Source organism: Aythya ferina, assembly GCF_964211825.1.
Source record: "Aythya ferina genome assembly, chromosome: 7".
Taxonomy (NCBI): Eukaryota; Metazoa; Chordata; class Aves; order Anseriformes; family Anatidae; genus Aythya; species Aythya ferina.
In genome coordinates, this window is record NC_140302.1 from 20319252 (window position 1) to 20340916 (window position 21665).

The window sequence follows — 21665 nt, forward strand, 5'->3', positions numbered from 1 at the left end:
TTTATACCTTGCCTCATGTATCCGAGTTTAGCAATAATATCACAGCACATCAGGAGTCAAGATCTTCTATTTTTGTACCGTTCAAGCTCAATATCCTTTCTGGCCAGAAGATGTCATTCTTTATTTTTCAAACAGTCTTAACAAATGAGGTGACTGGATTTACAGAGAATCAAGTTCCCCTTTTTCCATTATGATATTTTCAGCAGTTCTAGATGCTATATGAATTACCTGATACACAGAAGTAGTAGAAGACAATCGGTATTCTAGTGATCAGTCATTTCAATAAACGTGAATTTCCTATGACACAAGGTTCAGTGTCATTCTAGGTAATGTTCTTTTAGGTGAATTATAAGTGAAGACTACTGCCAGTGAATTCAGTTATCGTTACTTGGGGGTGATAATGCCAACTATTTCTTGTTGTAATAGAAACATTTATTTTTGATGTGAACTGGGTTGGGGTATATTATGAGATGTAGTTATTCATTAACTTTTTTGATTAATGCATTTTTAGATTTGATGCTTTCTCATGGTATTATGCTTCTAGGTCTTCACCATTCATCCCTGTCAATTCTTACTATTGCTTAATAGTTAAGTCTTTAAAAGCACAGATAACTTTCATAGAGCGTTCTGTAACTTTTCCAGTACATGGTCTCACTTGTGTTTGCAATAGACTTTCCAAACTTAAGGCTAAGCTTATACAGTTTTTGCTGTCATTCTTTGTGTTCTGGTGGATCCTGTACTATCAAAAGAATAGGGCATGAGCTGCTGCTTCAAGCCAATACTTTCCAAAGACACTCTGACGTAAGGACATGGAAAACATTACTTTTGGTTGTAACTGGCCTCCAAATTCCTCATGTATGCCTTGAGATTGGAATCACTTATCTTTGTCCTCATTTATGTGTATATCTTGTTTACAATAGTAACTGGTGTCTTTCTTTTGGATGCTGCTTACAGGAACAGAAGATGACGTTGGTGTTCTGCCGAGGACTATGGATATGCTGTTCAAAAGTATTCAGGGAAGGCTATATCCAGGAATGGATCTCAAACCCCATCGGTGTAGAGATTATGTAAAGCTGACTAAAGACCAAGTGAGAGAAGAAACTGCTATTAAAAACTCGATACTTCGTCTAACAAAAGAGGTAGAGGAGTGCTTCTTTCTATGATAAGCACATGCATCTTAGATAGCTCAGTGTTCCTCCTGTTCATTTTTCAATGGAAAGAGGCTTCTGTGTTTATGCATGGGTATATCTACTAGTGGGCAGGCACTCAAATTAGCAGTAAAGTAAGCAATAGAGCTAATGAGCCGTGGTCTCCTGTGGATTTGTTTTGTAGCTGAATGCTTGATAGCATGTAAGCTCTAAGGTTTTTTTCTCTAGCTTAAGCACTTAATAACTTATCCTCTGGGGTTGCTGTTCCTTAATAAAGACTGAATGTAAGTAGCACCCCATCTGTGGGGACATGAGTAGGTCCATACCTTTAAACGGTTTACTGGCTTCCAGGATACTTGGAAGAAATTCATGCTCTTCAGGTCATTTCCCTCTTTCAGTTTGGCATTGTGTATTTGAAGGAAGCCAAAAATTCTTTTGAAATGGAAAAGGCATAAAGCCAGTGGAGCTTTAAAGATGTGAAACAAAATAGGTTTCTGGTAGTCTTAGCAGATAGCTGTCATTAACTGCTGAGCGGTCCAAAAATACACTTCAGTTGCATGAGTTATCTGGAATTCAACCTGCTTAGTCCAATTACAGTTGTGAGGGCTGTGTCTTACACTAGCATACTTCCTTCTTGGTGTTTTTCATTCAGAATGGATGGTGTATTACAAAAAAGGAGCAGATGCTACAAACTAAAAATAGAAAGGGATTCATGTGCTATTTTCTTTTTTCATTGGGGAAGATTGAAGCATTTCCTTAGTGGTGTGCTTGGTCTTACTGGGGTATTCTAACTTGTGGAGATCGTTACCTTGATTTTATATGTGAGTTAAGTGTGAATTTCTGTGGTGTGGAAGGTAGGTGGCAGTACAACTCACTTTAAAGGCACAGGCATGTATTCAGTCTACATTCAACAGTCTTTAAGTACTTTAGGGAAAAAAGTCTTCTCTGTGTGTGTGTGGGGAAAAAAGCTGTGTAAAACTGATCTAGGTTGAGTGACGGTATAAGAATAAAATAATGTAAACAGCTGTGTGTAGGTACATGCAGTAACAGTAAACAAATCGGTTCACGTGATGTATGTGCCTCCTCTAATTTCTAGAAGTGTGCTCCCAAGCCACACTTCAGTGATACATCCTAAAGTCTCTGTTGTCTTTTGTAGGTAGACCATCAAAATACTGCCAACAGCAAAGCACCAGTTGATTCTAAGGGTATGTTTGATACTAAAGAACTACCATTAATAAAACTGGCAAAGATGCTTTTTAAGGTCAATAACTGGCTTCTGGCTTATGTTAAATGCCAAATGATCCTTTTATTATTATTATTATGACTGAACTGAATAATGAGCAAGCTATCTAGACAGAAAACACAAGGATGAAATGGTTAGGAGACTACCTGTGCATCTACACTAAACTGGTATTATATGAGGTAAAACTACAGCAAGGAAAAGTAGTGCTGCTTGTGCTATGGGTCCTTAATGGAATCCTGACAGACTTCTACAGTATTTATTTAATTAGAAAAGAACAACTCTAGCATTTAAAAACTACCTAAATAATAAGTTTGCCTCCAGTCAGAGTGAAGTATACTAGTCAGCTTAATTCTGTATCTTCTGAAGATACTGAAGAGATTTCAGTAATTCTAACCAAGTTCATTATCTGATTAGATTTTAGGAATGGAAATACAAGTTCTAGTTTTAGGTGTCTTTGCAAATGTGTAGGGTAAGAATATGACTTCCAGGACTTCCAGATATTTAAGGGGGGCGGAATTTCAATGTAAAGCTTTTTTTTTTTTTTTTTTTTTTTTTTTTTTTTTTTTGGAGAAGGCTGCTGTAGTAGGTCACTTAATCATTTCTAAATACAACTCTGTTTACTTTGTAATATTTTGTTCTTGACAGACTTGGAAGAACCCTTAAAAGGATCAGAACAATCTAGCACAACAGTGGAAAATTACTTGAAGTTCTCTGTTTGGGTATCATTTTTTGAGATATATAATGAATGTTTTTATGATTTACTGGTTCCTATATCAAGTGACAAGAAAAGAAAAACACTCCGCCTTGCTCAAGATGTCAAGGGATGTCCTTATGTAAAAGGTGATTAGAATCTATTGTAAAATGTGGAGCTTGGTATGGAAAATTGTTCTTCCTATAGTCATGTTTTTCTAGATTAGAAGATGCCTAAATACACTCAGTGAAGCACTAGAAATGTCCAGTTGAATATGAAAGGCAAGTCTATATACAGCTCTTATCTTCAATATTGTCTTCCCTTTCCCTGCATGTAAGGCTGTGTGGATTCCACAGTCTTCATATTTCTTAGAAACATAGAAACAAGAGAATATTAAACAAATCTTATTCTTTTCCATTAAAAAAGTTCTAGAAGTTCTTACCTGTGGTTATAACTGGCTCAACAGTTGGGTTTCTTAGTATCTTCTGTGGAAAATCAGATTTTAGTCACTATATAAGAAAACTTGTTCTGGCTACAGATTTACATTTTACAGTACTTCAAACCAATAATATTACAAGTTTGATTATTGGTTTTGGGGGGTGGTATCAGACCTCATATATAACAATTCAATCTTTATGTCGGGTCCTGGAAAAAGTAGGATTTCATACTTGTTTGACTTGTTCTACTTTTTTTGACAATTGAGATGCCAATTCTAGATTATTAGAAGCTTGTTTGCTGGTATTTGGCATGTTTTTATCTTACATAGGCAAGGCCATAAATTGAGAAAGCTGAAGTGGACAGTAAACCTAACTCATTCATTTCTTCAAACACCAAAGTGTGTGAAGTAAGAAATAGTCTACTTCGAGCTATGCTTTGGCTTAATCTTGTTTATAAAGCTTAGTGTAAGGCTGTTATTGAGAGAAACGCTTAATGACTTGTTTTTTCTTGAGGAGCCACTTAAGGACTCTTGTTTTTCTTATTTTTTTTTCTTGGCCACATGGTATACTTGCCAATACAATTTTGGTGGCCTTTCTGCTGTTGATATTATAAGATCTGTTAGGATGACTGTAGGTATTAACTCTAGCACGTACAGAGATGAAATAGTCATTATGTTGTAGCCAAAATTCCTCACTGATGCTTTTTCAGTTAAGTTGGTGGCCTGAAAAGGTATCCAGATAACTGTTGTGGGTGTTCTTCCCCATACTCCCAGTCTGCTGGCTGAAACAGAAAGTGGTTCGTGTATTTTGCCTTAATGCAGACATAGGACTTCTGTAATATTAGAACCTACCTCGGCTTTTCAGTGCTCATGCTAAGGCTGCTTGCTTAATTTGGATAGAACATGCTTTAGTGTGTTGATAGGATGAGATGATGTGATATACCTTGCCCTTTCTTTTTCACTGGAGGAGGAATTTAATCCTCTCTGTTATCATTCTATAATTTGTCTGAAGAGTTTTAGTAAAATTAGTAAAAACATTAGTAAAATGTTTGTATGGCTTGAAAATGTATAATTCTCAGTGTGCATATATTATCCCCAGCTCTCTTCTTGTTGTCTAATGATGGTTACAAAATGATTTTCTTTCTTCCTAAAGATCTGCAATGGGTTCAGATCTCTGATTCCAGAGAAGCTTTTAGACTTCTAAAACTGGGGCTGAAACACCAGAGTATTGCAAGTACAAAATTAAATACTTCCTCCAGCAGAAGGTGAGAAATTTTGAATAACATAGAATATAAGATGGTGTGGGTGGGAAGGAGAAGCTAAAATATGGACTGTGGCTTTTGGAGGGTAAGAGGTTTTAACAAGTTCTAGATACATAGGTTTCAACTTGTCCTCTAACAGCATGTGACCCCATGCTTTAAATCAAAAGGATTCTTCCTTCAAGAAGATGAATGTGTATAAAAGCTAACAATATTTTATCAAATATTCTCTTCAAGGCAGAGGAACTTAGCTTTAGTCCATCTAGATGTCTGGGGGGGAGGCAAAATCCATACAACAAAAATTTATATACCGAAAGAAAAACTGAAAAGAATAGAAGGTTTCATGTAGATGAAGACCAAGAAATTCTTCCTCTAAGCAAACTGATTGTTTGCAATGGTAAATAATTAGTGTGAGTTCCAGCTGTTTAAAAAGTTTAATGTATCTGGTAGAGTAAATGCTTAGATACATGGACAGATTGAACGGGGTTTTGAACAAGTGTTGTAGATAGCAAAGTGCTTTTTCTACGTTTTAGTCTCACTTCATTTCTCTCTACCGACTTCCAACTTCTTTCAGTCACAGCATATTCACAGTTAAGGTACTGAAAATTGAAGATTTGGAAACACCCCGGGTGACACGAGTCAATGAGTAAGTTCAGAGCAGAATTCCCTTTTTCCTTTGGGAGGTGTCATTAGTTGCCTTCCATGCTGGTGTATTGGTACTATGCTGTACACCTAGTGTTCCCTGGCCTCATGCATAAAACTATGGTTTCCCCATTTGTTATCTGTTTGTAGTACTAAGCCTTCTACCTCAAGCTGTCAGGTTGCAATGTTCTATATCTTGCATCCTCTGCTCAGCACAATGTTTCCCTACCCTGCTTCACTCTATTTCTGAAGTCATACAAGTCCTCATGGAAGAGGATGAAGGGGAAATATAGGAAGTTTGTTGGGAAGGGGTTTGGCAGGAAGTAGTGTCAAACTTGACTGGGGAAGCAATGCTGAAAAGGTGGAAGGGTTGATGTAGATGTAGACCAAGAAATCCTTCCTCTAAGAAAAGTTGATTAAAGTGATAAATAATTAGCGCATATTCCAAGGCAAGAAAGCTGAATTTTCCTATTTTTGCCTTTAGGTTGTCACTGTGTGATCTTGCTGGTTCAGAAAGATGCACCAAGACGCGTAACGAAGGTGATAGATTGAAAGAGAGTGGAAATATAAATACCTCTCTCCTGATTCTAGGCAAGTGTATTAATGCACTCAAGAACTGTCAACAGTCAAAGTAAGTCCTACAGATTGCAAACAGGTTATACTTCTCATGCATTGCATACAACAGTTAAGCTAGTACTTGAAATATACTAGCTGACACTGAGTTTCTTCTGGAAAAGATGGATAGACTTTACAGATGTATAAAGTCTTTTTGATCTACTAAAGTGCTCTATAAATTTGCTTGCTGTGCTTTTTAATTAAATCATTGAATTCTAAATTGGTAAGCATGCTGTCATAGGTTTTAGCAATTTAACTCTTCTGAGTTTGGCTTGTCAAACAAATTCTGGAATGACTTTTAAAAACACTTTTCACTACCCTTACTGTAAAAGGATGAAAGTTTAACTCATTTATTTCTCTGTTAACAAACCCCATTTGCTACGTAATTCTACTGTTCCACTTTTCCTCACAGTGATATTGCTATGTTTATCCTAACAAAAAGAATTGTTTTTCCAAATCTTGATGTAACGTTAGCCAGATCAGAAAGAATGGTAACCATATGCAGACAAAAAAGCCTACCTGCTATTTATAGGCTAGATTGGGATCTAAATAAGAGTAGACTGAACTTATTGTACAGTTGTTTAAAATACAAAATATATATAGTCCCATCTGGTTGCAACTTTCCAGGAATTCTTTTCCACAGTTTCTCATCTGAAGATCTTTCTGTTCCAGAAGTTGAATGAACTCACTTTGCTCATGATATGCCCTTATGAGCTTTACTACTTGTGCCATTACGCTGTGCCTGACAGCCTATTCACAGTCTAATATGCTTAAAAGATTTAAAAAAAAAAAAAAAAAGCTTTGCTAGTGACTTGCAGTCTCCTATCTTTCTGTCCATTCTAGATAGGAAGGATGCATTAAAACTACCAGATTCTTAATGGGCTTGAATGTATTCAGAATGTCTTTCTGGTCCTAATAACTTGGAATTCCAACAACATACAACAAATGTTCTGAAGAATGATCTCTTAAAATATTTGTCTCTTTTGCAGTTATTTTTCTTAAAATGACTGGTTATTGTTCCTGCTTGTGGGCCACATGTTCTGACAGCGTAACTGCCTTGATACGTTCTGTAGCACTATTCACGTAATTTAATAGCTGTCATGTGAGGCTGTGTGACCTACCCTAGGTTAAATGTTGAACATGTTAAAGGGCTCCCATTGGTGGTTTTACTGTATCCTAACTGAGAAGATAATGATTAAGTAGCAGCTGAAACAGCCATGCAATCTCCATGAGCAGGTGTATCTAGCAAAAACCAATTTTAATTCATATAAATATTACTGTAGTTAGTTATAGCTTGTAGTCTTCCAGCTGGATAGCTCTTATATTGACTGGAACTTATTTAACTTCTGGCCATGATTTATTTTTTTTTTTGTCTTCAAAGGCTGCAGCAGCACATACCATTTCGGGAAAGTAAGTTAACTCATTTTCTTCAAGGATTCTTCAGTGGAAGAGGGAAAGTATACATGATAGTAAACATAAGCCAGTGTGCTTCAGCATATGATGAAACACTCAATGTGCTGAAATTCTCAGCCATTGCACAAAAAGTAAGTGTGTAGTTGTTTATCTTGTTGATCAATAATTATGACTTGCATTTAAGGAAGGGGCTCTCTCACTTCAAAGAACATGAATTTAATTACTGCATTTTCTGTCCCCATGTTGTGATCAAATTTTCTAATTACTTTTAGTCAGGCTTTATTTTCTTGTGAAGTGTCTAAAAAGCTCTACTAGAACATTCTTTTACTTTGGAGTGTGAGGACAGGAGCATCCTCTACCAAGAAAATCCTCTGCTCCTCTACTCGTGCAAAATGTCTAGCCTGAATGGAAGAGGCTTCTTCTATTTAGAAGAAACTCCCTAAAATTGGGTAAACTTTCTTTCTCTGCCCATAATATGGTCCTATCCAGGAGAGCATGTCTAGCTGCCCCATATGCCACTGATATCCGAATTCTGAATACTGTTCAAATACTGACAAAAGTTCGACAGCAAAGCCTGAATGGTTTCAGTAGGAAAGTGGAGGTTAAGCAGAATGGCTAAGAGTAAATGCAATGATATAACCTTGATAAAGATAGAAGACTAAACTGTCAGATCAGTACTGGAGCCTTAATGGAAGACACAAAGCTTCTGAGATTTAAGAAATACTGATTGCTTTGTTCTTTATTTTCTGAGTAGGTTTTAGTTATGGACACATCTATTCTTCCCCGTGATCAGTCATTTGGCCAGAAATTGGTAAGAGAATCATCACTACTAAGTGATGCTAAAATTCCTATTCCGAGGAAAAGAGCTACTATTCTATGGGACCGGAGCTTAGAAGATGTGATTGAAGATGATGATGATGAGATGGAGGAACATCATAATATGGCAAGAGAAGAAGAAGAGCAGAAACATGATGAAAATCAAGTCCTTATTGGAAAAGAAGAATATACAGTATGTATCAGGACTACTTCAGGAATTAGTGTAGCACTGAGTCTTGAAAAAACGTATTCTCCTGGTTTCCTTCACCTCTCTCGTATTCCTTCTGATCACCTTTTTCCATAAATCCAGTGTTAAGAACTAAAAGCGGGATTACTCAGATTTTTCATCTATTGTAGGAAAGATGCATGAAATGTGTTGAAATACACACTGAGTAATGACACATGCAGGTTTGCTTCTATTGGCTTTGTGTAACCTCTGTTCAGTATGTGTCAAGGATTACTTGTGTTCTACCAACAGAGAAGACCTTTCCCTTACATTTTGTTAACAGTTACTTTTAAGATTTTAGTCTCTTTTGGGACAGTGCTTCTGCAGAAAGTTACTTCCAGATAAAAGAGGTAGTAGGGAACAGATTAGAGTCTGTTTTGTGGATGTTTCATTTATCTCAACCAAAAATGGGCATTTGAAATACAAGAGCTAAAAAAGCTTAATTTTTAAAGACTTAAAGTTCTTGACAAATGCCATTTCTGTGCAAACTTATCTGTTCGGTACTAGCACAGCACTTTATTCTTCAATCTAATTGTGAATGCTCTTGTTTATGAAGAAGTTAATAAAAGAATTTTTTTTCAAACATAGTAAAGTGGTGTTTTAGTGTTCAAGGAATGGGGAAAAATTTCACTTCTGGGGAAACCAATACTTTATGAAAAATGCTAATTGTAATTCTAGGCACTGCTGAGTCTTATAGAACACTTGAAGAACAAACTTATTACTGAAAAGAAAAATAAGCTAATGCTGGAATTAAAAATTCGTGAAGAAGTGATACAAGAACTTTCCCGATACTTTGCTCAGGAGGAAATAAATTTCAAGTAAGTTAGCTTTTAATTTGACTTAGAACTATTGCTTAAAAATAAGGAAATACACTTATTTCTTAAAATCTGACCTTTGGCCATAATAGATTGTACTCTTCTGCTAGGCTTGCTCTGTTACTCTTACCTGTTAATATATCTGTTTCTATTTCTACTATGAGTTCAGGAGAAATACAGTGTATGAAAGTTTGGGGGGCCATGGGAAGGGGGAGGCTGTATCTCTGGAGTCCTTAGTGATACTCCAGACAAGTATTCTGGCTCAAGAAACTTAGGAAAAAAATGCTTCTAGTATACACTTCCATCTGTTGTAATTCCTCCTTGCTCTGTTTGCTGCCATCTCCCAACTCCATTCCCCCAGCAAATCTTGGGGAGTGGGGGGGAAATACACTTCTATTTTTAGTGTAAGAGTAGTATTCTGTGTATTATTCTGTTGTGCCAAAATAAAGGAGAAACATCTTTGTTTATGGGAAGCTGTACTAATAACTTAGCAGCTCTTTTGGCTGACTTTCTTTTCTACTACAGAAAGTGTCTTTCTCATGAACGTGAACGGCTCGAAGAAAATTCTGAAAGGCGTCTGGAAATCTTCAAGGAACTTGTAAATGGTTATACTAGAAACCCTGATGAAGAAGAGAAATTAAAGGATCAGTCTTGCAGTGAGCAGGCTGGACCTCTGGTATTTTTTATTGACTTTTCCCCTGAAGCTGTTTTGTTTCTTACTAATTGTTATGGGGTGGGATCCCTTATCGGGATTAGACAGAAGGATTATTTCAAGGATGTTTTCTAAAGCTGTATCCTCAGAAAGATGTTAAATGAAATATAGATAGAAGAATGGTTGCTGAGTCTTAAGTACACATTCAGAAGTCTTAGCTTGTATGTTAAACTTGGATGCAAGTTATCTGTAGTTGTATGAAAGGGAATGTAATGGTGGATCATTAGACGCTATAGAAATAGAGTAACTGTTACTTGATAATAGGCTTGTATGTGGAGGGAGACAAGGACTGGCAACCAAGTTGCATATGAACTCACAAGTTAGGGTTTGAAGCTGGAACTAAAATTGTCTTTATATAGTTGAATTCATAATGGTGTTCTACATTATTTTTCTAGAAATAATGGTTATTGTGTAATTATTTGCCAATTTTTAATGGATGTGAATTATCTTTCAGGATGGAGAATATAGCGAAGTGCCAGGCACCTGCATTGATCTTGAGGGCATTATTGATTCTTTGCAGAATGATGTCATTGATATTAAAAAGCAGGCAGAAGCAGCACATAGGTACATTGTGTCCCTAGAGGACCCACAGGAAGCTGTAGGTTGGCTTGAAAAGCAACTGGGAAAAATTACCACTGAACTAACGAAGACCAAAGAAGAACTGACAAAGAAAACCACTGAACTAGCCAAAGCTGAAGAAGAGCTGACACAGAAAAACAGGGGTGAGTTAGGTATAATTGATATGGAAGGCAGAAGAAATAAATAGTTAACCAAGGTGAAATGGAAATAATTTGTTTGAGCAGGAACTGGGGGGGGTGGAGGAGGGAAGCTCTAGAACTGGGAACCATGTTGCATACCAGAAGTGGTAACCTGTTTTGTGTGTATTCAGGTTATTCAACACAAATCTTGGTTGTTCCATTTTATTTCTTCTAGGACAAGTCTGCAACAAACAGTTATAAGCTTTCTGAAGTGTGGGGTAGAATGTCTATGTTATTGATGATTATGTTGTAATCCCTATGCTTTACATGATGTTGAGGCAGTGTTTTCAGGTACCTTGTGGAATATTGACAAAGGATACAACGATTTCAACATTCTCTTGAATGCTTAATATGGGTTGCAAGACTCCATTATCCTTCTCCAAGAAATCTAGACGACTTTTGAAATGTGTTCTTTGAGAAGTTAATGTGAAAATGAATCAATTTATTCAGAAGCTACTTCGGTACAAGAGTATTTAGAAAAATGCACTAGTGAGTTAACAATACAATGGCTGCTTATATTATGCAGACTTCTCTGTATGTTACAGACCTTGAAATGCAGATGACTAAACTGGATGAGTCTGCTGAGCAACTTAAAAAAGCAACTGAGGTAATTTTATCAAGAAAATCCTTTGCTACTTTGATTCTGGTAGCTTAAAATGCTTTTTTTCAGTCTGTTTATAGCTCTTTCGCTTGAGCTTATCTGAACTTGCTTTAAAAAGCATTGTTTAATTCAACAACTTAATACTACATTAGAAACTGACTGAACTGCTGTTTCATATTTCCAAGAAAATGAATACACAGAATACAAGGATTCAAGAACTAATGGACATCGTGGGGCAAAAGGATGATGTTATTACAAGGCTACAAGATTTAATATCCCATTTAGAAGAAACTGTAGAAGACTATGTAAGTTGTACATAACTCAATTTTCTTTATACAAAAAATCTAGACCTATGCTTGCCATGGATTTATCTGTTTTGGAAAACTAATTTTCTGTTAGTAGTTAACTTCTAGGTTCGGTCTCAACACACTTGTTTCCATTTCAAGCAATACCAAGTGGAAAATGTGTGTGTTGGGGTTGAAATATGAAAGACGAGATTTCAGAAGCATGGAACTGAAGTTACTGGAGGACTGTTGATGAGACTGAGTAGGCCCTCTAAAGAAACAGCTCACACTGGGAGGGCTTAGGCAGTGGGAACAAACAGATTGTGTCATTGACTGTACTTTGGCCCAAATGAAAGGGAGGACTGAGAGGAAGAGATCAAATTTAACTGAAGCTCGAGGTTAATAATACAAAGATCAACTGTGTGAATTAGGAACGAAAATATTAATGTGGCCCAACAACCATCATCCCACAGACCCACTTCCAAAGGAAGAGCCAGAGTATGTACAACCAGGGTCTCTCTGCTTTTGTTGTGACTAATAAACTTGCTACTGGCTAATGTACTGCTAGCTGCTGAATTCCTAAAGTGTACCTGGTCAGTGTGTGTAGATTTAAAAAATAAAATAAGAAAAAACATGCAGTTGCTTTTTTGAACTTGATGCTCAGTAGTCTTAAGTAGTTCTGAGAACACTAAATGGAGTTTACTTTGTCAGCATTCAATCAGTTTCTCTTCCCCTGAAAAGATAAGGCTTTGACCTTGCTTAGCTTTTGATTCCCTAGCTCTTCCTCACTGCGATTTAGGTTTTCTATAGTATTAAAGCTGAGTGAGAGTCGCAATGACTGCTACTTATTATTACTATTTCTTCCAAGAGCAAGGTTCCAACTCTATCCAATGTTTCTATGAGACTGTGTGGCATGACACTTAAAACATGGCCACGAGCCTTAATGCTATTAGGAAGATTTTTCTTGAAGTCCTGAGGATGAGTAATAAGTCCTTGGCAGTTCCAGCATGGCTTACTGTTTGTGTCATCTTGCAAGAAACTAACTCACCTTAACTCAGTTAAACACCTGGTCTAAAGTATGTACGACAGAACTGACTATGCTTTCAAACTGCATTGTCTGTCATGAATAAAATTATCTGTGCCTTTGAAGTTGATTATAACTCCAAACTATAGCAAACATACAAGCTCATCACTTCAGTGTCATAAGAGCTGGTGATTTGTCCTTCAAACAAATTGGCAATTATATAAACCCTGTACATAGGAAATCCTTTTTTGGGTGGTAAACTCATTGATTGTATGTGAATCTTTACATTTTTGCAGTTTCCCAAGCTCTTGCTCTGCCTTCTATATTGTTGAAAGCATTGTGCTCTCGGTATCTGAAGGCATACTTGCTCTTGCTTTAAGATATGTAATTGATTTCTATGGGGGTTTTCAGAGGAACATCTTACCCAAATATTTTTTGTATGCAAATACATTTACAAAATGCACTAAGACTTAAGTGCTCATTTTGTAAAAACTTCAATGTAACTGACTTTATTTTAATCCAGGACAAGACTGTAACTAGCATTAAAAGAAAAATGGCAGAGGAGAGCTCTAACAAAGTAGCTGAAAGCAGCCAGGTAAAGGAATCTGAGGAAACTGTATTGGAAGTGGGAAGAAAGCGTTCATTAGGAAATGAACCTACTGCGGAGGAAGAGCCACCTACAAAGAAAGGTACAATTTCTACCGTCACAGGACAAGGTGTCTTTCAAAAAAACTTGATTCCTATTCCAGAGCAGAAGCCAAAAGTTGCGAAGCGTAAACTTTGTGGTATGAGGAGAAAATCTGTGCTAAAGTGTAAATGGAAGTAACTGTTACGTAAATGCTTGTTTGCAGAATGTCTTATACTGTTCACTCTTAAAAGCTTAAAATAAAAGTTAGTTTTTTAGACTGCTTCCTCTGTTGCTTTTTCCTCATCTGCTGATAAACTCCCAGACTCAGTAATTCTAATCTTCAGGATTGTTTTCATATTAACCTTACTTCCACTTCTGCTCTTCTTCTGGGAGAGTAACATCACCTGCTCAAGTGCTTCAAAACTTCTCAGGACAAGCATCAAAGCTGTCAATGACTTACTAATTGCTCAGTCATACAATATGTGCTGTGTGGCAATGTTTAATTCTGTGTGTGTGCTGTGAACACACCAGCACTGGTCAAGATGATAGTGCTGGCAAAGAAGAAAAGATTTCTATCTGAATAGAAGTAACTATTTAAGTCCATAGCTGGCCTGTTGCACAGCTCTTATGTTCTTATGTTTGCACTTTCAGTTATCTTGCTTTCTTTACTTTGTTTGCAAGTTTGCCAGGGTACCACTTCTTATTTCTATCAGCGTCATTAAAGTCTGTTTAATCATCAAGATGGAGCTATGTGGGCCTGATTTGTGCAGGCAGAGCTTACAGGTACCATTTCACATTTAACTTCTGGACACAGCTGGGCTTCAGTTTCCTAGAACTATGGAACCCATATGCAAAAAGGGAATCAAACATCCCTTTGACACTTCCCTTTGACCCTTTATTTCTTGCTCTTTTCTTTCTTGCCTTCCTCTTGCAAAGTAAGTTTGAGGAAGGAAATCTAGGCCTTGTTTGGATGAGGATGCTGCCCTAGGAAGTAGGGGAAGCAAGTAATTCTCGACAGGTTCTAGGAGTGATTATACAAACTAACAGCCAACAGATTCATAAAGTGTTAAGCAGAGGTGTGTTTAGTATTGGAACAACATTCACAAGTGTTTTGTGCAAGGAAAAGTCTGGAGGAAGAGACTAGGTTTGCCAACAGTAACCAAGGGAGGTAAAATACTAGGCTGGGTGGGCAAATGGTATGTGTAACCCAGTAGAGCATTTCTGCTGTTTTTACAACTTAATTGAACAATTGTCGAATATCTGAAGTCTCACTGAAAGAAAGTTTTGTCTCTGTCAGAAGATGGCTTGGTACACCAAACATCTCTGTCTCTACCATCTTTGTTTGGAGTGAATACTGGATCCTAATGGTACCACTTGAAGGTACCATGTACATCAGTGTTACAGGGGGAGGTGGGGGCAGTTGATGAAGCTGGTGTAGACTCTTTAATACACTAGATAGTAGTAGGTTTGTTATAATGACTAAAACACTCTCAAAAAAAAAAAAATAGAAATTCTGAGAACTGACAGTTTCATCATTGAGATTTTTCTGTTGAGAAATACAGGCTATTCAGTCATTTTAGGTGTTCCTCTTATTTTTAGGTGTTTAAGTGTCTGACTTCAAACCTGAGCTGTGAGATGTTCCATAATGGTTAAAAATACATGTTAAAAAATTTTCCCATTTTTGTTAAATATACTTGGCACAATAGAAAAAAGAGCACAAATACATTGTGTTGGCTGTTTCATAGGATTTTGCCATACTAGTGGCATGAGCTAAATTTGTTTTAAGAGATGATGTGTTATCTTGGCTTGAAGTTTTTGTACATTTCTTTGGCCTTTAGGTCTTGCCTTCCATGTTTTGGGACGGTGCTTTTAGTACTTCCTGCATTAGAAGATTCTGGACTGAATGGCACACTATCTTCTTGCAGTAATATTTATCTTGCTTTATAAGCATGATTATGGTTTTCAGCACAAAGCATCGCAATTGCTTCTAATTCCTCTTGTGAATGGCTATCTTCTTCTTGCTGTAGGTGTTGGGCTATAAGCTCTTCAATTTCTCTCTTGATGCCTGAGATAACAAAGTACCTTATAGTACCTCAGCTCCTTTCCCCTTCAGTGAAGTATGTAAAACAGTCTAGTATGAGGAATATGTAGTATTTAGTTTGATACGTTTTCTTGGGCCTGCCTACACAATTGGCCTTTCAGAGGAAAACTATCTCCTAACCCAAAACTTTTAGTCTTCTAGAACTTAAAAGCATGGCTTTACAAGCTAAAGTACTGCTATCATTGTGTTTGATCTAGCAGGAGCTTCTGCTAGGTCTAATTAGAAGAGATCAGCAGGAAGAAAGTGTTTGGTAGAATTTGATGACTATTTTTATTAAATTGGTTGCGGGCTGTCTGTAAGAGTTGTTGGATCAGTTCAGAGGCTGTTTCCATGCAGTGCATGTGATGCTACGTGATATGGCTGCCCAATTCCACCCTGTGGTAGGTGCAGTACTTGCAGGAAACAGTATCTCCCTAGAATACATAATTGTCATAACCTCAATCTTAGAGATGGTCAGGCTTTTTTGTTCTAAAACATGGCATGCATTTTACTGAACAGGTGGCTGGATTCTTAAGCACTCATGAAATGCATCTGGAGTCCCTTTTGATAGAGAGAAAATGCATGTGATTTTTAGTTAATTGCTCATTACTTATGGAAAAATCAGTCTCAAGCTAATAAAATATTTATGCAATTTGAGTTTGGAAATTTTTATCTCTTTCTGAGAGAACTTTGCATGTGATGCTGTAGGTGTAGGCAAAAGTGGTGATTCTTATTTTTTAAGAGTCCAATTGAAAAAAGAGGAGGGGAAGGATAGGAACACTGAGCAATAAACTTGTGCGGGATTTCAGCTTCCTTTTTAAAATAAGGGGACATTGAGTATGAATGAAACTTCTCAAAAAGCGTATCGTGTTTGCTCTTCTAAATATAGTTTGGATGATTAGCAGTATTGAAGGGATTGTTGAACCAGTGAATGTGGAAACTGGATAGAACTAAATTATCTAGCTCATAATATTGGAACATTTTTATGAACTAGATAGATTCTCTACTAGCGTTAGAGTAGAAGGTTTGAACAGAGCTAAGGCAGAGAATTCTTTCAGGCTGAGGGCCTTTTGGTGCAAAGTACTTAGAAGTCCAAGGCACCTATTTCATGTTAAGCTATTCAGAGGGCTTTAATTACTTTGAGACTTCAAAATGCCATCTGACGTGAGGGTATGTTTTCCATATTGTGACCATTTTTCACATCATAATTGCTACTTGGTATTGCTAATAACTTAATGATTTTCATCAACCTGAGCTGTATTCATTTTTAGGAGCTGTGAAAGACAGTTGGGAAGATTTCTCGATAGAGCGAGAAAGAACTGAACACGTGAACCAAAATAGTTATGACAAACATATGGAAATGCTAGCACTGAAGGAAAGAGTTGAAACCTTGGAGAGTCAGATAGCTGCACTTGAAGAACAATGCAGAAGAGAAAAAAATGAAAAAGAAGAGTTCAGTGAGCAGGTAACAAACTTGCAACTTCAGCTCTCCCACTCTGAAGAAAGGGCAACTGGCTTGAGTGAAGAGCTTCAGCAGTATCGAACTGACTATCAGCAAATTGTTTCTGAATTGGATAAGCAGAAGACTATAAATAAGGAGAAAGAAGAAAAGATTCTTCAACTAAATAAGGAAGTAGAAGATGCCAAACAAAATATAATTGATAAAGTGTCACAAATAAAAACAATGCAGTCCAAAGTAGATAAGCTATGTAAATCTCACTTAGAGTCTCATGCTATGGATTTAGTTGATCTAAAGGATTCCTTAGATTATAAAAAAGATGAATCGGAGACATCTCAAATTAATTCTATGTATATGCAGTCCCAAACTACTTCTATAGCAGATCCAAGATGGGAGAGCTCCTTTCACTACAGTATTGAAAGCATTTGGGAAGAATGCAAAAGTATTATTAAGGCTTCCTCGCAGAAAAGTCAGCAGATCAAAGAACTAGTTCAAGAAGTTGAAAACTTAAAGAAGGGGCTTGAGGACATTGAAAATTGTAATAATCAACTAAAAGTAAAACTAAGTGAGATTACAAAACAAGATAGTCAGTCCATAAAGGAAAAGGATCTTATGGATCAGTTGCAAGAGCAAATCCAAAAGAAAACTCAAGATTTTGAAAAACAGGCTGCAGAAGATCATAGAGTAATTAAGCAATTTGAGGAGGAAGTTACAAGTTACAAGGTAAAAATAAGAGAACTTGAATGCCTCTTAGAAGCTTTTCAAAAAAAAGAAGACAGCATGACAAAGTTAGAAGAAATACTTAAAGAAAAGGAATCTATTATTTTAAATTTAGAAGCTAATACAGTAGCTCTGCAAGAAAGATGTGCTAATTCAGACCAAAAAATCAAAGAGTTACATAATCAAGAAGCAAATTTGAACGAAGAAGTTGTGCAGTTGACAAAGAGCTTGGAGAAGATGAAACACTCTCTTTGGGAAAAGGAGAAATATGAAAATGAGAGAACACAGTCCATAGAACTGTAAGTAAATAGTGAGATAACTCATAGCCCTTTGAGACTGAGTCTGAGTTAAAACTACCTTCTATGAACACTGATCTTCTTTAACATAACACATCTGCATGTTATCAATATCATTTACTAAACTACTACTACAAGATATCTTATTACCTTGAAATTAAGGGGAAAACAGAAACATGCAGGGTAACAAATTGGGGATTTATAATAGTTTTATGCTGTATATTCATGAGAACTGAATTTGAGTAGTTTGTTGCTTTAGCACCTTAGGAAAAGCTGAAATCTGAAAGTAAAAGTATAGAGTTTGTTATTGATCTTGATAGATCTGAGATACTATTTATTGATAGAAACCGACAGTCAGAGCTTGGCTTAAACTGTGAATGTTGTTTCTTTCAGATGAGTAATAATGTTATTTCTGTCTTTTTATTTCTAACACCAGGCTAAATAAAGATCTCTTTGATAGTTCTGCCCTTGTACAGAGTTTGAAAAAAGATTTGCAGACGAAAGAGGAAGATTACGAAGATTTGAAAGAGAAATTTTCTGATGCTAAGAAACAAATCCAGCAAGTACAAAAAGAGGTTTGTAGTCGTAGTCAAGGTGTTTCTTCTGCAATTTTATTCTTGGTTTTATTTGAAACATGTTTCTCTCAAATCTCCAACTTTGAAGGTTAAGTGTTTCATGTTAAGACTATTTTGTTATACAGCTAGAGTAGCTGTGAATTGTTAATATTTCTGTTGAAGCTGTAGAGAAGATGAGATGCCAAAATGTGGTTTAATATAGGTAATGGGGGGAGGAAGAAGTAAATTTTATTAGTAACCTTGAAAAAGGGTTGTGGGGAAAGAAAGGATGATTTGATTATGGTGAGATACTTTACTATAACAAGTATCATGTCTTACACTGGTATTTGCGCTAACTTTAAAGCCTCAACCTTCAGACTTGTGGAAAAGGAATATATCTGGGAGGAAAAGTGGTATATACCAGAAGAAGAAAGCACTCCAAGACTTCTTTTCAATTTCAGTTATTTTTTGTATTAGTAACTTGTAGTAATAATAATTGTTAATATATAGTTATGAAGTGATAGTTTCTTAGAACCTGATAAGTTACTGCAAGAATTTAGTACAAAAGATTGGAAGAGTTTGGGATTGAAAATTAAGGCTTAAAAATGTAATAGTGTCTTTCTTGTAGCCTTATGCTTACTGACCTTTTACTGCTCAGTTTGGTGGTTAATCCTTCTTTATTTGACAAAGAGTAAGGGGTGGTGAAATCATGTCAAAAAACTGTTGTTTTTCCAAATAGACAACTAAATTTGGAGTTTAGATTATGCCATTTGAATTTTGTTTTTCCTGCCAAACATACTGTAATAACTGATGGAAAATCGTGTCAGAAAGAATGCACAGTATAATGCACATCCAGACCCTGAAATTTAGTTAAGATGTTCATATTCTTGCAATAAATTGATTTTTTTTTTTAATGAAAGTATTTAGTTATTTAGGTAACTTAGATTGTATAAAAAAAAGCTTGTAACTAATTGTCAGCTTTGTTTGTTGTCTCTGCATTCTACCTCCATTGTAGGTGTCCACAATGCGTTCCGAAGAGAAATCCCTGAGGAACAAAGTTAATGAACTTGAAAAAATCAAAAAACAGTTGAGTGAAGAACTGGATATCAAACAGCGTGCTATCCAGCAATTTAAAAGGGTATTTTTTTTTTCTCTTAATTTTTTAACTAGTCTGTTAATGACATGTTCTCTAAGTAACAAAGCTTACAGAACTGGAGGTAAAACTAAAGTAGCCAGCTCAAACTAGACATAACAGATAGAAAGTGTTTAAAAAATTATTGCAGAACACTGGTATTTTTTTTTTAAATACAGCAATCAGCTTAGTAAATACATATGTAATACCCTGATTCTATTTTGTGATGTCTACTTTTATTAGTTGAGATGTCCTTCTCTAAACCTTTTTTATCAGCTTGAATGCTCCTTTTACACTATATAGAAAAAAATATTTATTCTAGACTGTCTTAAATGTTCCACTCATTCAAGTTCAGAATGAAAAGCTTTGTAGGCTGCTACTGATTTCTAGTATGTATGTTTTTCTTTCAACACTCTTTTTTTAACTTGCTTTCAATGATATGTAGGAGCAGTTGAGTAATGAGAAGCTGGAAGAAGTATCCAGACAGTATGAGAATACACGTAAAGGTCAGAAAAAGCCATTACTTTTCTGTTTTTTGGGCATGGAATGTCAGTGTAATGAGTTGTCATGCTATTAACTACCTTGATAAGTTTTACGTATTTGTATTGTGAGACATGATTTGAGAAACCCTAAGCTGAATGTTAAAATGTTAGTTAGCAATTAATTTTTGTTGTATCACTATTATCAAGTGTATTTGAAAGCAGAGAAACAGAATTAAAATAAGAAACAAGTCCTTGAGAAAGTGTAGATATGCTGTACTTTCTTTAATCTGGTATTTATTTGCCAAAATAAATGACCTTTAACAAAAATCAAACACTGAAATACGAAATTCTACAACAATAGATTCTGTAGGCTTGATGAACTTAGAGTAGCTGAATCATGGCTTTCTCATAATACAGTCAATATTCTTATTTATCTTAAACTTAGATGAGAGATTTAACTCTGTTTAGTAAGACTTTCTTAAGCTTTTTTATGTATTTGTATATAAATATTTGAATAGAGATGCTCTATTTCTAATAGATCTTTTGATCATAGGGGGAAACTACTTTGTATTGAAGGCTTTCTTAGAAAAAATCATGGGAACTGGTAAGGGGTTCATCTGTAAATTTATTTTCAAACCTTCAGAACTCAGTGCAAAAGAAAAAATAATTGAAGATATGCGGATGACGTTAGAAGAACAAGAGCAGACTCAGATTGAACAAGAACATGTGCTTGAAGTCAAATTAGAAGAAAACAGCAGATTAGTTTCAGGTAATCTCTCCAGGGAAAGGAAGCAGGGAGGCAATGTTGTTTTTTTTATATATGTTGCAGTAGCCACTTCCATTTTCCAGTTGACCATTATTTAGGTATTAATTTTCTGTAATACATAACAAATTTCTAATAGTTGTAGGCTTCTGTTATTCCTTTGTGTTAGTAGCTGATAAAGCCAAGTGACTTTAGCAGGTAAATGTTAATGTGGTCAAATACATATTTGAAACTACACACCATGTAACCTCATTTTCTGTACCAACCAGAATTGGAAATGTGGAAGCAGAAATATATGCAGTTGAATAACCAGAGCAATACTGAATGGCAGCCAAAGATGATCGGAAATGATGACACAAACATAAATGGAAATGAGGAATTAATAAAGCTGCAGAAAGAACTGAAGGTAAAATAGGGTGACTTAATTCATACTTAATTTTAAAGCTGTACCTTCTAGGAGACTAGTTTTTTTTTCATAATCATATGATAAGGAGTACAACTTTCCCTACATTATGCTACAATGGACAGTGCTTCTGTTGCTGCCTTCCCCTGAACGTTTGTCTTAACCAGTCTGACTTCCTTCATTGATACAAAGAAATAGACTCTCACTGGAATTTCCGAAGTGATTATACAACAGATTGCATTTATTCTATTAGTGCAATGGTTCTGCACTTTTTTCTTTCCTCCTGAAAAATTATTTGTTTCTAATACATAAAACAAATGCTATCCTTCAAACAGAAGGGAAAGTTGAACGCTCATTGCTCCATTTTATACTAGATCTACACAATATAAACCAAGTACTTAGTCGATTTGTACATCATATGCAAGAAGGAAATACGTACTCGAAGCAAATCATAAACTTCAGATG

The 21665-nt window shown here is 35.9% G+C and overlaps 1 protein-coding gene across 1 annotated transcript in view; it reads left to right on the top strand.

The window, feature by feature from the left end:
• KIF20B (kinesin family member 20B) overlaps positions 1–21665 on the top strand; it is a 36307-nt gene that overhangs the window by 3477 nt on the left and 11165 nt on the right. Inside the window, exons 6-25 of the mRNA XM_084525944.1 lie at positions 955–1139; positions 2305–2353; positions 3037–3231; positions 4672–4783; positions 5352–5423; positions 5904–6050; positions 7416–7578; positions 8202–8456; positions 9168–9307; positions 9830–9980; positions 10471–10738; positions 11320–11381; positions 11561–11680; positions 13207–13372; positions 16663–17869; positions 18303–18441; positions 19436–19558; positions 19998–20058; positions 20678–20803; positions 21067–21203. Coding sequence (XP_084382070.1) covers positions 955–1139; positions 2305–2353; positions 3037–3231; positions 4672–4783; positions 5352–5423; positions 5904–6050; positions 7416–7578; positions 8202–8456; positions 9168–9307; positions 9830–9980; positions 10471–10738; positions 11320–11381; positions 11561–11680; positions 13207–13372; positions 16663–17869; positions 18303–18441; positions 19436–19558; positions 19998–20058; positions 20678–20803; positions 21067–21203 — 3878 coding nt within the window. The remainder of the gene's footprint in view (positions 1–954; positions 1140–2304; positions 2354–3036; positions 3232–4671; positions 4784–5351; positions 5424–5903; positions 6051–7415; positions 7579–8201; positions 8457–9167; positions 9308–9829; positions 9981–10470; positions 10739–11319; positions 11382–11560; positions 11681–13206; positions 13373–16662; positions 17870–18302; positions 18442–19435; positions 19559–19997; positions 20059–20677; positions 20804–21066; positions 21204–21665) is intronic.